This window comes from Festucalex cinctus, chromosome 20 (genome assembly GCF_051991245.1).
Source record: "Festucalex cinctus isolate MCC-2025b chromosome 20, RoL_Fcin_1.0, whole genome shotgun sequence".
NCBI classification, from domain to species: Eukaryota; Metazoa; Chordata; class Actinopteri; order Syngnathiformes; family Syngnathidae; genus Festucalex; species Festucalex cinctus.
In genome coordinates, this window is record NC_135430.1 from 7,063,495 (window position 1) to 7,079,850 (window position 16,356).

The 16,356-nt window shown below is 39.2% G+C and overlaps 1 protein-coding gene and 1 long non-coding RNA gene across 13 annotated transcripts in view; one reads left to right on the forward strand and one right to left on the reverse strand.

Annotated features, from left to right (window-relative positions):
• Positions 1-243: 243 nt before the first annotated feature.
• LOC144009123 (uncharacterized) overlaps positions 244-16,356 on the reverse strand; it is a 30,628-nt gene continuing 14,515 nt past the window's right edge. The window contains exons 5-13 of one of the 11 annotated variants that reach the window (XM_077508651.1): positions 11,975-12,095; positions 9,603-9,697; positions 7,205-7,267; positions 6,448-6,523; positions 6,095-6,187; positions 4,360-4,413; positions 3,929-4,248; positions 3,666-3,800; positions 244-908 (exon numbers count right to left, since the gene is read on the reverse strand). In XM_077508651.1, coding sequence (XP_077364777.1) covers positions 6,138-6,187; positions 6,448-6,523; positions 7,205-7,267; positions 9,603-9,697; positions 11,975-12,065 — 375 coding nt within the window. In that variant the 5' untranslated portion in view covers positions 12,066-12,095 and the 3' untranslated portion in view covers positions 244-908; positions 3,666-3,800; positions 3,929-4,248; positions 4,360-4,413; positions 6,095-6,137. Of the gene's footprint in view, positions 909-3,665; positions 3,801-3,844; positions 4,414-6,094; positions 6,188-6,447; positions 6,524-7,204; positions 7,268-7,379; positions 7,659-9,602; positions 9,698-11,974; positions 12,096-16,356 lie in introns of those variants that run through there. The other 10 variants (XR_013280842.1, XR_013280843.1, XM_077508654.1 and 7 more) reach the window with 10 other exon arrangements.
• Positions 3,918-4,495, forward strand: LOC144009125 (uncharacterized). 2 transcript variants are annotated; one of them, XR_013280844.1, is made up of 3 exons: positions 3,918-4,018; positions 4,140-4,306; positions 4,377-4,495. It is a non-coding gene; the product is annotated as an uncharacterized LOC144009125 (long non-coding RNA). The 2 variants fall into 2 exon arrangements; XR_013280845.1 differs by having other exon boundaries at positions 3,976-4,049.

Genomic DNA, 16,356 nt, shown 5'->3' on the forward strand with positions numbered 1-16,356 from the left:
AAAAAAAAAAAAAAAAATGTATAGTATGGCGTTTTATTTAAAAAAAACACAAAACGCCTTACTATACATGGTCGTTTTTTTTTGTTTATTTATTTATTTTTAAACCAACCAGGCGTTTTAAACAAACAAAAACGACCATGTGTATAGTCAGGCGTTTTATCCGCATAAAAAAAACAAAAAAACAACGACCATGTTTAGTTAAAGCGGTTTATTAAAAAACAAGAACGACCATGTATAGTAAGGCGTTTTATTTTATTTAAAAACAAACGACCTTGTATAGTAAGGCTGATTAATTTTATTTTGCTGGTTGAAGTGGCTGGGGAGAGGGAAGTCTGGGTTTACCTCCTGAAGCTGCTGCCCCCGCGACCCGACCCCGGATAAGCGGAAGAAGATGGATGGATGGATTTTTTATTTTTTTTGTAAATGGTCATGAACTGTACTAAATCTTTAAAAAAAATAAAAAAAAATAAAAAAAAATAAAAACGACCAATGTTTTTTTTTTTTTCTAAATGACCCTGAATTTGAAAGTCAACAAAATGTAATAACTTGTTTTTTTCTTCAAGTGTTGTGTTCACCTCATGCACTTTTTCTGATCTCGGTTTTGTGCAAATAAAAAATATTGAATGTATCCAGATGTGGTGTGGTTTGTGTTGACCAACGCTTTTCCCAACGCATGTCATTCCAATGACAGCTCATCAGCAAGCTCTGGAGAAGCCTGATAACGATCTTCACCTGCTTTGGAATATGGAGACTTGGAAAACAGGCTGGATAGTGTGCCCCGACGACCAGGATGAAAAACAACACTGCTCTTGACCATTGGGTTCAAAAGTTATTTGCCAAAAAATCCTCCACGTAGAAATTTGTGGCTTTGGTGCAGTACCACATGTCCCCAATGGATGGCGCACTCCCTGGAAGGGTGACGTTTCAAGTTAGTATAGCTGGGTTTCGGCTTGTTTGTAATGTAATTGCGCAATAACATGACAAGACGCGCGTCATTAAAGCCGGCAAGGAAATACAGTTTAACAAAAAACAGAGAAAAAGCTTCGCGAATCAGTGTGGGTGGAGTCAAGGTCGTGGTGACAGTTTCAAGGAGAAGCAACTGAGATACGATACAATACTGCTCTCCTGTGGATGACCAGCGTAACTACATTCAGGGTGGAACATGAGTCACTTGTTCACGACATCATCTTCACTATTTGCTAACAAATGCATGGTCAAATGTTGGCAGATGGAATAAGACAATGGCTTGCAGACTGGTGGTACCGGGTTCGATCCCACCTCGTTTTTCAATTATTTGAGAAATCGTCCCATAAAAGCGGTAAGGACGTTGAATCGCACCCGAGACTTTCAGAACCGGAAACTTTGTTGTAAACCACTCGACCAGTTACCCACACAAACAAAACTCGATCTTATCACATTTATTCTTCTCATGGTCGAATGGTATAGAACGTTAAAATTATACAAATACATATGACAAAGCACCGGTCAAATTCAACCACGATGGTCGAATGGTATAAAACTTTGCTTCTAGTTCAAGTGGTCGCGGGTTCGATCCTCGCTTGTGGATCCTCGAACTAATACGTAAGGACGACACCTCAAGGTTGCCGAAAACGAGGCTCGAACTCGAGAACATGAAAACCGAAAGATAGCAATGTCGTATACCACTCGACCATCTCGGCTTTCAGAACTTCAGGATTTTCGGTTCGATTAATAATAGTTGTTCGGCCACCATTTATTGGTCTAAAGCATAATTAGGACGAAAAGGTTAACTACTTCCGGGCGAGTTTGGTCCAATGGCTCATGACACGGTCTCCGATGCAGTAGAGCAGGGTACGATCCCCGCATCCAGCAATTTACTGATTTTATGAAGCTTTTCTGTCCAAATGCTGTTGACTTTTCTTTTTGTTCTCTTGGTTAAATAAAGCTTTTGGAAAAAAAACTCGATGACGTAGTTACCGAAAACCTATTTAAGCTGTGACCAATTGAACAAACGATCTTTCTTTTCTTCACCGGCCTGACACGTCGACATCTTCCGCCTGCTGCTTCTCCACTCATCTCCACAAGATGACCAAAAACTGACAAAAGGTTTGTTTAAAACTTGTTCTTACACTCGTAGTTGTAACTTTTAACATGTTCACCTTTTCAGCGTGCAAACAACACCTTGCTAACATGCTAGCTCAAATGTTTGCTCGATCGCGGTACATTAACGTCAACCGCGTGCTAAAATGACAAACCTTTATTTGACACGTTTGGGTATAAATGCCCGCGGTAAGTACTTATTTGTTCAAGCTTTTAGTTGTCAAACTCAAACGGTACTTCGAAACCGAATATCGTAAATAACACGACGCACTTTATTTCCCCCCCCCCCCTTTTTTCTTTCTTTCCAGCGTTTGGAGAAGAGCATAGTTTGGCAGAAGGTAGGTTGTCAGTGTTTGTACATGAACGTCAATTAGAAATCAACTATTTTTTAAACGTCTTTTTGTAGTTCCTGCAAAGCTGCATTGAACTGCGCTTCACTCGGGACCCTCAAAAAGGTACATTTACTAGGGCTTTAACGATTCAGTCCAAAAAAAATTGCAATTGCAACATGTACTTTTTTTTTTTTTTTTTTTGTTCCGTTCCCCCCAGGTCCTTCAATTTTTTTAATTATTTTTTTTTTAAACCAACAAAAGTCAAAATATCAGCTCTGAAGCCTTTTAGCTTCAGGTTTTTTTCCTACTGTTACAATTTACCACTAAACATATCCAACTTTTTGTGTTTCATGTTAAATGACATGTAAACACCATTTAAAAATTAATTCAATATAGATACTTAAAAATTAAAAAAACAAAAACCCTAGCCATCTCCAGTTGGTAAACTAGCGCATGCTAAAAAAGTGTAGGCCAAGTGAAATTATACATCTCCGATTTGAACCACTAGTGTTTTGTAGCAATCTTTGTGGGTGGGTCGCGGGTTGGGTAGTTTCGTATTGTCTGGACGGGCCGTGAAGGCAACACAGGATTTGTTTTGGTCAGCTAAGCGCGTGCGTTTGGAGCAGTTTTCTTCCGGCGTGGTTGCGGCTGACAGTTGCATGCAAATTGCCATTAAAGTTGTTTGTTCGCCGCTTGGCCTGTTTAGTTCACCAACCCTTACAATACATGTACATTACATTGAGTAATGATGACATTCACAAGCTGAGCTGTGATTAGTTACCTGAGCCCTCTGTCATTTTCAGTTGACAGCAAGTTGCAAAATGTGTTTTTAAAGGCACTGATTGTACATGAAAAATAATGAAAATATCAAATTTATTATAGGTAAAATTGTTTGACTGCCAATAATGGCTAAATAAAGTATCCCTTAAACTTTTTTGTTGTTGTGCTGACTCGTTGACGTTTTTTCTTCTGCTTATGTCCACAAGATCTGTTTCTCAACCCTGGTCCTCAGGGAACACTATCCCGCCTGTTTTCCATGGCTTGCAATTCCAACACAGGTGAAGGTTCGTTATCAGGCTTCGCAAAAGCTTGCTGATGAGCTGTCATTGGAATCACCTGCGTTGGGAATTGGGAGATCTGCAAAACAAGCTGGATAGTGTGCTCCAAGGACCAGGGTTGACAAACTCTCACCTAGTGGACATAAGCAGAAGAAAACCAACACTGATGTGTCGGCACAAGAAAAGGTAACTGTACCTTTTTATCTAGAGACCTGAGTAAAGCCATGGAGAAGTTGACCCACTTTTTTTTTCTTTTTTTTTTTTTTTCTCCAGCCAAAGGTACAGTCTTGACTTGGTCATGGAGAAACTGCTTGCCACAAAGATCCTGCACCTGTGGGGGCAAAGAACACAAACATAGTCTTCATTGCTGCTGTGTTTTTTTGTTTGTTTTAATTGTTGACGTGTTAAAGTGAAGTAAAAGCTTGACTGGTTCTTGTACTCTTTGTCAATGCATGTCACCTAAGTTTTCTTCATGGTGATCTTCCTGTGAATGCAGATTCGTCATCACTGACAGTCCCAGGAACAACTCGCAGGTCCTCTTCTGCTCTGGTGGGTTTCAATTTGTTGCATTAAAAAAAAAGCTTTTTTTTTTTTTTGTTTTTGTCCTCTTGAGCTGACAGTGACTGTTGTTCCAACACTTGTTTTCTTGGTGCTGCATTGATGCCATCAGCTTGAAGTTGACTCAATTGCCAGTCAGCTTTGAATGTTGTCAACTGGGCGCGCTTCTCCTTCATATCTTCAATGTTCTGCCGCAAGCGCAGAGGAATATGGCAGGCTCCCTGGCAATGCAGCTGTGTGAGTGAGTGATTTGGCCCGAATCCCCTTCTGTACTGGTTGGTAAGTTTCACCACATTTCAAAAACATTTACTGCACAAGTTGACCTGACTCACTGATGTGGTTTTCTTAGGTCTGCATGATCTGCTGCCGCTGGCTCACGACTTCACCTGGCGACGACAAGAAGATGGCAATTAAGTCACCTTTTTTTTTTTTTTTTTTTTTTTAAAAAGGGATACTTGACTCATTGGGCCGTTTCAAGCAGTAAAAAGTTACTGTTTTGTCCAGAATTGATTTGGTAATGTTATTTTTCATGTACAATTAATACTTTAAAAAAAAAAAAAGTAATTTCTTTGCTTGCTGTCCACTGAAGATAACATCCTGTGGTGAAGTATGTAACAACCAATCATGGCTCTTTGCTGACCAAACCCAGGAAATGGGTGAGTCACGATTGGTTGTTACCTACTTGCTCAACAAAGGTGATGTCGTCTTCAGTTGGAAGCAAGCAAATAAATTACTTTTTAAAAGGTATCAATTGGATATGAAAATTAATGAAATTATCAAATTAGTTCTGGACAAAATACTAACTTTTTACTGCTGGAAATGACTAAGTCAAGTATTTTATTTTATTTTTTTACTTTTAGTTTTTAACTTTTTTTTTTTTTTTTTTTTTTAAGTTTTTTTTTGCCATTTAACATATTCTGCAAAAAAAAAAAAAGTTGAAAAATTGCATCTTATGAATTCTTCTTGTAACATTACAACCAACACATTACAAAAGCTTTCTTGAAATGCATCTTTGTAAAATAAAGGGGTGTGGCTAAATTGCATGGGAGGTGGGGTTAAGCACATTGCTGAGCAAAAATCAATCTGATTGGTACGTTCTGTGATAAGAGCCAGAATCTGATTGGTTAGCTTCAAAAGTGGGCGTGGTTTATGCAAATTTATATGCCTGCTACTTTGCATAAGTGGCTGTGGCTATGCAAATTAGGCAATATGGCCTGTCTGGTATGTAAAAGTAGGCGTGGCTATGCAAATTTATTTGCATGCAGCAAGGTGATTGGTCAATTCTGAGAGGGAGTGGTCAACAATTCAAATTAACACTTTTTCCTGAAGTGGGTGGAGCTATGTCCATTAATTTACATGGTGAAACTTAATAGTTTCACGACAGCATTTTTGGGGCCTTGAATGGATTGTTCTTGAAGACTTTTTGGCCTGTGGTCCAAACAGGCTTCCTCGATTCACGCTGAAAATGCCATTTGGCCTTGAAAATGAACCGAGAAAGCCAGCTCGGACGTAAGGCCAAAACGTCTTCAAGGAGAACCTGAAAAATTCTACTTGCAATCCATTCATGACACTGCTAAATAGTCACAATTTTGAAAAGTCACAAGTACAGTTGTAAATAAAACACGGAGACACTTGTTCTAGTTGAAAAATATATTTGACTTTTTTTGGACACAGCAATAATGTTGGACTCAGATTCCAAACACTGGTGTATAACATGGAAGCATGTTGTATGTGATGTCACATGAGCACAAGCAAGCTATCTCTATCGGCCAAAACACAACAAACACACGAAAATACAACAATATCATTCAATGTTTCTGGACATGTGCGGAAGATTTTTTTTTTTTTCATACCATTATTTTCACAAGTGGGCAAAAATAACATCCAGATGTCAAAATACCTCAGTGTTATTTTTGCCAAAAATTTTCAATCATTTAACAAAGCGCATGTTCATAAGCATTGAATGATGATCCGCTGTGTGCGTGCCGTATGTCAAGCGCACTGAGAAATGGCTCAGTGACATCACATACCTCAAAGCACACATTTGCCTTCAAACAGCGCACACACCTGTCCAAAAGCAGCTTGATGTGAACGTAGCGTCCACATGTCCTCAAGTCTTGAGTCTGTAGGGCTGCGTGTTCGCCCGACACCTCCTCCATCCTGGCAGGAAACAAAAACAAAACAGAGTCAGTCATGCTCAATCACATCAAATTAATCACTACACTTTGGGGTCACAGCTAAGTCCAATGCTACCTAGCTCAAAAAAAAAAAAAAAAAAAAACTGACAGTAAGTAATGATGCCAAATTGTCATTAAAATGCCTCAGTTAAAAATCGTTAGCATGTGGAATCATCAGTAAAAGCAAAACAATTTTTTAGCAATCTATTTCTATGCACATTTGAAGTAGCACACATCACTTACTAGCACGTTGAAGTTGACAGAGCACATGGAACAACATGCAGAGGTTCAACTGTCCACTCATATTTGTGCACATGATCTGTCAATAAACAATGTCCAGAATAGTCAAGAAATCAGACTGAGAGTGTACCTAATATTTAGACACTTGATTAGGTACACTTGACGGCTATCGACAGACACCTCATGACTTGTCTATCTACCATCATAACCTGCAAACATTAGTCAAGACAACAACTAGCATGTACCAAATAATTTGTCCATTTTGGAAAGTCATTCGGTACATGGGCGCAACCAAAAACCAACTTGCTGAGCCATCTCTCTATAAGCCAAACCAAATTCATCAACACTGCACAACACTGACACACGTGGAACCAGACAAGTACATCATTCAGTGCTCCTGGACATGTGCTTTTATTAAGGTTTTTTTTTTTTTTTTTTTTTACACATAGTATTCATTTAAAAAAATAATATCAAACTAATAGATTTTTTTTTTAAACATTTGAAAAGAAGCTGTTTTTATTTTGTTTGTAAGTTGTTTATATTTTCTACATTTATTTTTTAATAATTTGGGCCACATCAATGTGATGTTAAAAAAAAAAAAGCACATGTTGAGAACCATTGAATGTTGTTCTGACGTGTGTCTAAGTAGATCAAGCGCAAGTCAAAGAATCAAAGAGCACTGCCAAATGGCTAAGTGGCATCGGACACGCCTCCTCGAGCACACGGCATGGCATACTTTGTGTCAAAAAAGTACACGCACCTGTGGAAAAGCAGCTTTCCAATTGCATGGTTGAAGCGCAGACCCATCCGTGTCCCAAACGGCCTCCATCATGGCAAGAAAACACAAACGGAAGCAGTCAGTCATGCTCATTTGCATATCGTGGGTGCCAATTTGCATAAAACACTTTGTTTTCAAACAACTCTTAAATATTCACCTCACTACTTGATAAATGTCATATTATTGAAGTTTTGACGACAGATTGGCTGTCGATTATTTTTCATATAATGCAAGGGGGTACATGCAGTGAACAAGCAGGTGAGTGCTTTCCAATTGAAGCCACGCCCCTACCCGCTCAGGCCGCTCTGCTGACTCCACCCTTCTCACGCCCATGAGCCTTCGCCAACCGCTGCTGCCCCGCCCTCTGAAACTGATGCCGCATTCGAGGGTGGTCGGTAGTCGGAAATTTCTGTCTTCAAACCAGGAAGTTCACCAACTTCAAAACAGGAAGTACGGGAACGCCCCCTTGAATTTAGAAATCCCACTTGCGATGTCATGAAAAAATAAAAAGATCCCGACTTCACCGACGGACTACAATGTGACGTCACTCTTACAATGGCGACTATGGGCAGATTTGTCTCAAAAATATTCACACAAATAAATTCGTGTTTTTCACGTGTTTTTCAGATGCACAAATATATCCGCGATTTTCACATGTCTTTTTTTTAAGTTTGTGTGTGCATTTTCCATGACTTTTGCTTGCGAGTTGTCGAAAGTGCGTTTGTTGATCATCGCGCTGTTTTGAGATTTTCACACACGCAAGCCCTCAGATATTTACGTCCACGGGGAGGCAGTGTTGCCGTCTCCATTAAGTGAGAACGAGCCGTTTCTAGTTTAAAATTGGACACTGGAAAACGGAAATCAAGTCTTTATCTGACCTTCCATTATGTGTTTATTTTTGCACATGTCGCGGAACAAAACGCGACCTTAGTTTGGTTTCCCTTGAGCTTGTTTTGCCTTCACTCGAAAGACAATCTTCTTCTTCTGTTAAAATTTCTTCTTCTACGCCAGTAAGCAGCAGCGCTGATCTGTATATATTACTGTATAGCCACTAGACCAAGATTACTCGGCATACGAGCCTATACATTTACAAAATCAAAATTGGAGAACAATTGAGATAGTACTTATCAGAAAGAGGATAATTTAAGATGTTTTAAATGTGTTAAACAAACAACAGGACTTCAAACATTTTACAACTTGCCCATGATGTATGTATAGTCAGATCAGCTGCTGAGTGGCGTCGAAGAAGAAAATTTAACAGCAGAAGAAGACCGTCTTTCGAGTGAAGGCAAAACAAGCTCAAGGGAAACAACCTAAGGTCGCATTTTGTTCCGCGACTTGTGCAAAATAAACACACAATGGAAGGCCAGATAAAGACTTGATTTCTGTTTTCCGGCGTCCAATTTTAAACGAGAAACTGCTCGTTCTCGTTCAATGGAGACAGCAACACTGCCTCCCCGTGGACGGAGGTGCGACGATCCATAAACGCACTTTCGACAACTCGTAAGCAGAAGTCACGGAAAATGCACAAACGAAATTTAAAAAGACATGTGAAAATTGCGGATATATTTGTGCATCTGAAAAACACATGTGAAAATCAATAATTTATTTGTGGGATATTTTTTTAGACAAATACCTTCCCATAGGTCTTACGTGAAGTTATGTCGAATATTTATGAATGAAGAAAGCTCCCTTTGGAAACATAGAGAGTGAATGCGAAAACACAATGTATTCGAGTATAAAACTAGATAGCTTTCTTCATTCATAAAAATTAGACATAACTCCAGGTAACACAACGTACGTGACAGTATGCCGCTATCTCCCCGCATGAAATTTTACGGTGAACTACTGAATTGTATGAAATAAATGATGCAAAATTGCGAAAAGGCACGTTTGCTGGAGGTCAAAATTAGTTTTGAGGACCAAAATAATAAAATTAAACATTTTATCACGATCCACTATTTTGGTTGTTTTTACTTTCGCCTCCAACGCTTTCAGGTTGGAACGGGGAAAACCAACTCAGATAAATTCCGACCATCCTCGAATGCAGCATCAACCGATCACACAAGTCAAGGACTTAAAACATATCAAATTCTCCAACTGTTTGTCCTTTAATCCTGCTCTGTGATCGTTTTGTATTCATTATTATTAACTCACAGTTTCTCGTTTTTTACAAGTAGACTAATAAACGCATTTTACATTGCACCCTATCTCGTTAGATTGTGTAAACGCACCTATATGTTTTTATCTAAACCAGTCAACTGAGGACACGCTAAATATGAGACGATGGTTCTTTTTGTTCTTCTTTTTTTTTTTAAAACAAAAATACACATTTAGAGGACCATGCAGTGAAAACGTGGAAAAGTTGAGCACGACTTACCTTTTCACAACACGTGGCGGACTTATCTTCAGTTGACGTGAAGGTAGACGGGCAGCAGCTGATGTGGAGACAATATTCCATTATTGTGGTCGCCTCTGTGCATGGAAACGATCCAAAAAAAAACAAAAAACCTATTAACGTAACTTTAACCAAGTTTTCAAATCAAACAAACCGCCAAGCCCAGCCAAACAATTCCCTTTCCATTTCCGGTCGGTGTTTAACTTCCGGGTCGCTGCTAACCAGCTAAAATAATAATAAATGCCATAGCGAATAACGAACCAGAAGGCAAATTTGTCATTCATGCGTGTCGAATGGTTCATCCAGAATTTAAAGTTTAAACAATTTAAATTACACGTTCGATAAACCAGGGGTCAACTACGTTATTTATTTATTTATTTATTTATTTATTTATTTAACAACATGGCATACAGAAGCAAAATAGTCAACATTTACAAGACATCATCCATCCATCTATTTTCTTGACCGCTTATTCCTCACAAGGGTCGCGGGGGGTGCTGTCGCCTATCTCAGCTGGCTCTGGGCAGTAGGCGGGGGACACCCTGGACTGGTTGCCAGCCAATCGCAGACAAGACATCACACCTAACATAATCCCAATTCCTTTGTAGTCATAAAATGCATTAAATCACGCAGTTTTTTTTAGGGAGGTGAATGTTAGTGCTGACCTTTTTACATGCAGACTATTTATATTATAAGTGCTAAAGTACAGACTAATCAAGTGACCCTGCTGTAGAGTGATTCCATGTACAGTCAAAAGCAATCTGTTTGAAGCTCTTCAGACTGAGACATCCTGTCCAAATGCAATACGAAAGAAATTACCTCCAGAATGTGGTTTCAAGCCCTCTAAGGGGCCATCCGGTTTCATATTATTGATACTTTTGACAACCTTAATAGTAAGGTGTTTTTGTTTTTAAATGACAGTGTAGGCGTATTTTTAAAAACAACCATGACCAAAATGTACAAAATGCCATCCATCCATTTTCTTGACCGCTTATTCCTCACAAGGGTCGCGGGGGCTGCTGGCGCCTATCTCAGCTGGCTCTGGGCAGTAGGCAGGGGACACCCTGGACTGGTTGCCAACCAATCGCAGGGCACACAGAGACGAACAACCATCCACACTCACGCACACCTATAGGGACAATTCGGAGCGCCCAATTAACCTGCCATGCATGTCTTTGGAATGTGGGAGGAGACCGGAGTACCCGGAGAAGACCCACGCGGGCACGGGGAGAACATGCAAACTCCACCCAGGAAGGTCCGAGCCTGGACTCGAACCGGAGACCTCAGAACTGGGAAGCGGACGTGCTAACCACTCGACTACCGTGCCGCCCATGTACAAAATGTATCTTTGTAAATTAAAAGGGTGTGGCCAAATTGCATGGTAGGCGGGGTTAAGCAAGTTACTGAATAAGTCGCAATCTGATTGGTGCATTCTGTGATAAGAGCCAGAATCTGATTGGTTGGTTGATTATCATGTATATTAAAGTTTTTTTTTGTTTTTTTTTTAAACAATCATGTATCGTAAAATAGCTAAAATAATGTATAGTATAAATAATGTATAGCTAAAACCATGTATAGTAAGGCGTTTTTTAAACATGTTTATAATAAAGCTTTTATTTACATTTTTTTAAATGACCATGTATATATAGTAAGGTTTTTTGTTTTTTTGTTTTTTTAAACGACCATGTGATTAGTAATTTTATTTTCCTATTTTCCGACTCACTCAGAAGGATTCTTGCTAAAGTTAAACAAATGAAAACAATACAAGTCACTTGAATGAAGCACCCCTAATGGTGATTGTTTATTGAAGATGCAGATGTGCAATTTTAAAATGACGTACTATGTATACTAGGGGTGTAACGAGACCGGCAATATCGTGATATCACGATATTAAAACTGCCACAATATATCGTCGTCATCATGTTACGATATTAAAAGCAGCACATCTGTCGGGTTGATTTACATTTGTGAAGTTCGAGCACCCCCTGGTGGTCTTTTTTTAGTGGAGTTGAATTTTCGTAAGAGACGTTTTGGCCCTTCTATGTTTCAAATCCACGCTAATGGTCAGATGAAGGGGAATGTAATATTTTTGTGAAGCGAGTCAATATGTGGTGGAACTCAGTGTGTGCTTACATTAGCAAGTATGTGCCTCAATATAATGATATATTTTTATATATATTTAAAATATTTTTATAAGATTTTTCATTGCCCTTATGTACAAAAGCATGTGTTTTTTTTGTTTTTTTTTTTACAATATTGTGACCTTTTTTTGTATTTCCAACCTCCCCACAATATCGTGATAATTATCATATCGTGATGTTTGGATATCGTTACATCCCAAATGGTATACGTACTACAAATGGCTGCCGGGGCACCCGATCCCTTCTTGCTTGGGTGCCCTGGGGAATGTTGCCCGGGGGCCCCCCTTGAAAGCTCCGTGCCCATGCAGGGGCCCTATTGGAGCTTGTTACAAACCTGCAGGCAAGCAAAAGAGCAACAAGACATCCCGTGGCGATTAGACTGTTCTCGCTGATTGAAAACAAACATGTCTGCCACACATGTGAGGTGAGGGGGGCGGGGTCTGCGAATACCCACCCGCCCCTCCTCATTAATCCGAGGCCAGATGATGAGGTTGAAGAAAAACACAGGCGCTGGTGGCGGCAGTGAAAACAACAGGCCGAATGTGAAAGGAAAGCTGTGGCCGGGGAGGAATTCTCTGGGCGGGGGGGAATGTTATCGCCACTGCCGAGGGTCACATTGTTCACTCTTCCTGACAGGCCCGACGTGTGTGTGTGTGGTGGTGGTGGTGGGGGGGGGACGTGGGCGCCAATGGGGACTGGGGGTGGGGGAGTCATGACTGGGCCTCTGCTTGGCTGCTTCCAAACTTTTGTTGCCTGCTGGGCAGAAAATTAAGACTCATACAAAGAACAACTATTTCTTGAAAGTTTAAAAAAAAAAAAAAAACGGGGTGGGGGGGGAATCGACACTTTTTTTTTCTTTAATAGTGTTTTGTCTAAATTCTAACAAAAAATGTTTTGAAAAATGGGTCATTTTAGTTACTTTTTTTGTTTTGTTTTAAAACAAAAACGTTTCCTCTTAAAGGGATACTTGACCCATTGAACCATTTTTAGCAGTGAAAAGTTAATATTTTGTCCAGAATTAATTTGAAAACTTTAATTTTTCATGTACAACTAACTCTAAAACATAATTTTTCTACTTGCTGTCGACTGATGATGACATCACCTGTGCTGAGGAAGTAGGAAATGACCAATCATGGCTCACCTGTTTTCTTGGTTTTGTCAGTAAATTGAGCCAGAATTGGTCATTACCTACTTCCTCATCACAGGTGATGTCATCATCAGTCAACAGCAAGTTAAAGGTACTAATTGTACATGAACAATAATGAAATTATAACATTAATTATAGACAAAATATGAACTTTTTACTGCTGAAAATGCCTCAATGAGTCAAGTACCCCTTTAAAATTCAACTACAATCTAACTAAAATAGTACTACTGGAATATACAGTATGTAAAAATAATAATAATAAAAAAAACCTTTAAAAAAAAAAACTTATAATTCAACTCGGGTTTTTGAGCAAAAACGTTTTTCTCAAAATAGTTTATTTTCTTGCAAAAAAAAGCAAAAAAAAAAGAATATCAGTTTTTCTTTTACAATTATATTCCTCTTGAAAATATATATGTTAAATATTATTCTTTCCTAACAATATTTTTTCCAAATGTATTTTTTTCTTAAAAAACAATTCCAACATTGTTTGCCTTATTTGTTTGCTTAAATAATTACACAAATTGTGAAATAGTTAATATGCTCTTCTTTATAGTATTTGTAGTCCTAATCCTTTTCTAAGCAATTTTTCTGAGAAAAAAAACTAAACAAATTTCTCTAAAAATGTGACTTTTTCAAATTGTTTTAAAAGTCTGTCTTATAAAAAGTGTTTCCTTATCCTTTCTCAGATTTATCTCTTCACCATATTTGACCCCCCCCCTTTTTTTTTGTTGAATTATGTGTGACGATGACGTCGACGCTCTCTAAAGGGACATGTCAACATTTCCAGGTGTGACATGATCATACGTCCAAGTGAACATATAACCTCTCAAGACACACAAAGATATTCACACGCGCAGACTTTCAAGTTGGTCATTTTATCGCATCAGAAAATTGAATTGTTCGCTCATGTTTGCCTGTGAACTTTAGCCCACATTCCTCAATTGAAATTAGACAACACACAGACACATGCAAAAGTTGTCAATTCAAGTAGACAAAAAACTAAGTTGAGAAAAGCAAGCACAGGCAAGAAAAGAAAAAAAAATGTTTTGGAAAGTCCCCAAAAGTTTGTTGGGTTGTGATTGGTCAGCTGTCAGCTTGCTGGCGTGCCCACATGGCCAACCCCATTGTGTGTTTGTGTGCGTGAGATGTTGGGAGGGCGTCGACTTTTTGGCACGCGGACAAGGAAAGAACATTTATCAGATGATGTTCGCATTTGGATTCTTTCTTTGTTTTCGCAGCGAAACAACTTCAGCCTGTCAACACGTCTGCTCGCAGCATCAAAGCGCCAATGAAGTTGTTAGTTTTTTTTTTTTTTTTTTTTTTTAAACTAATTTGTGTCAAGTCTGTGGAAATATGGCCTTCTCTTTCTACTCAGCACCTACTTGTAATAACCCGTCTTGGCCAGCAGTCGTTTTATCTTCATTGGATGATATCTTCATCTTGTGTGTCTGCGTGTGCATCTGTTGCTCAGGATTTCAACAAAACAACAACAGATGCTACAAGAATGTTATGAGAGTAATATTCACCCATGTTTGAGAAAAAGTTGAATTTTTCAAGGAAAGAAAGACATGTTTTTCTCAAACTAAAAAAAAAAACTTGTGTAGTTTCAATCTTGTATCTCAAATCATCTTTTCCCATTGTAATGAATGGAAATGTCATGAATCCGTTCCAGTCTCTCAAAAAAAAAAAAAAAAAAGCAACAATTGTTCTTATGTAATTCTTCACTGAGAAAAAAAATAACACTCCCTAATATTGCACTTTATGAAATATGACATATTTGAACGAGTTTTTGTCATGATTTGCATAAATTGAATGTCCATATGTCCAAATGCCAGCTAAGAAAGACAGACAGTACATGGATTATCTGGACAATGTTGACCTCTATATATAATATATATGAGGGAGGGCAAAGTAGTGCATTAGTGTGTTAATTTTGAGTTAAAGTTCCTTTAACGCCACTAATTTTTTTTTAACGTGTGATTAATGACCGCCCCTTACTTGTTCCAGTCGCAACGTAGCAGTCACGTCCACGTCAAAATTTAGCAGTAATAAATTTAACAATAATGCATATATTTGTGGAGAGTATACTGGGGTCAAGTTGAACAAATTAACACATAACAGATGCTCTTTAAATTTGGCAGGCAAAAAAAAATTAAAAAAAATGTTGAAAAGCCTTTTTAACAGTTTGAGCGCCAAAAACGTTTGACATTTACTAAAATCCAAACAAATTCTGCGAAAAACGTTATTACTGCGTTTTTTTTTTCTTAATGGGCAGTGCAACGTCTTGTGCAGCGCTCCTTCTGAATGAGTGTAAAAATCACAAAACACCCACTAACTATGGCCAGCAGATGGCAGCATTGTATCGCTTTTCAATGTTCCGTCAACATGTCGGTTCTTAGGAAATAGAGCGTATAGAACATAATAGAACAGATGTGAATGATCAAAGCGTTTGTCACATTAAATCTAATTCAGTGTCAGTAAACAAAAAAATTGGTGTCGAAGTCACAGAAAATGAATCTTTTCACAAGAAGCTCGTTTCTCCTTATCTTTTCAATTTTCGCTCAATGTCACTCAAATGACCTAATTTCAAATTATTTATTTATTATTATTTTATTATTATTATTATTATTATTCAAAAGAACGGAATAAGGTAGAAACATACTTATCAAAATTCTAAGACGTGATTAATCTGATTAAAATATGTACACGTTTGACAGCTAAACCCCCCCCCCCCCCCCCCCCCCCCCCCCCCCCCCCCCCCACACACACACACACACACACACAATTGTTAACATATGACTTTAACCACTTTAAAAAGGACATTAAAGTCAGTCCACCCCTTTTTTTTTTTTGGTGACTCAGCAGTGAGAGAGGATGCTGTCATGAACTACCGTGACCTCTGTGCGCGCGCACACACACACACACTTGCCCCCAGCAGGCCTCTAAGGCGTAGCACTGGAGTGTAACTTCAGCGTCGAGTGTCTCCCACGGGCCGGCCGGCGGGGCGTACGATACAGATTGAGGCCAGATGTTGGTGTTCCTCGTGAGGCCGCCAGCCAACCAGCGCCATCCATTTATAGGCCGCGACGTTCCCAACATGCATCAGGGGCGCCGCCCGCGAGAAGCGGGGGGGGATCGCGGGGGTCAGCGGGCTGACGGGCGTCTTCCAGTTTCTATAAAGTCGTCAAGTGGACACGTGCAGGCGCAATGCGAGTTGAAACGAGTTACACCAGGAGGGGGGGAGAAAAATTGTCCACTTGTAAATGTTTGTCTTCCTGCATCTCCGAGTGAGACTTTGTCCCTGAACGCCACACAGGAAGTCTGTCCGCAGCAAAGAAGAGGAGACTTAGCCTCAACGCTAGCACGTTAGCCTCGTGTTTCTTTGTGTGTGTTTATAGCCTCTCTCAAGTGTGTCGGCACAGCGGGCCAATAATGAAAGCAACGTGCT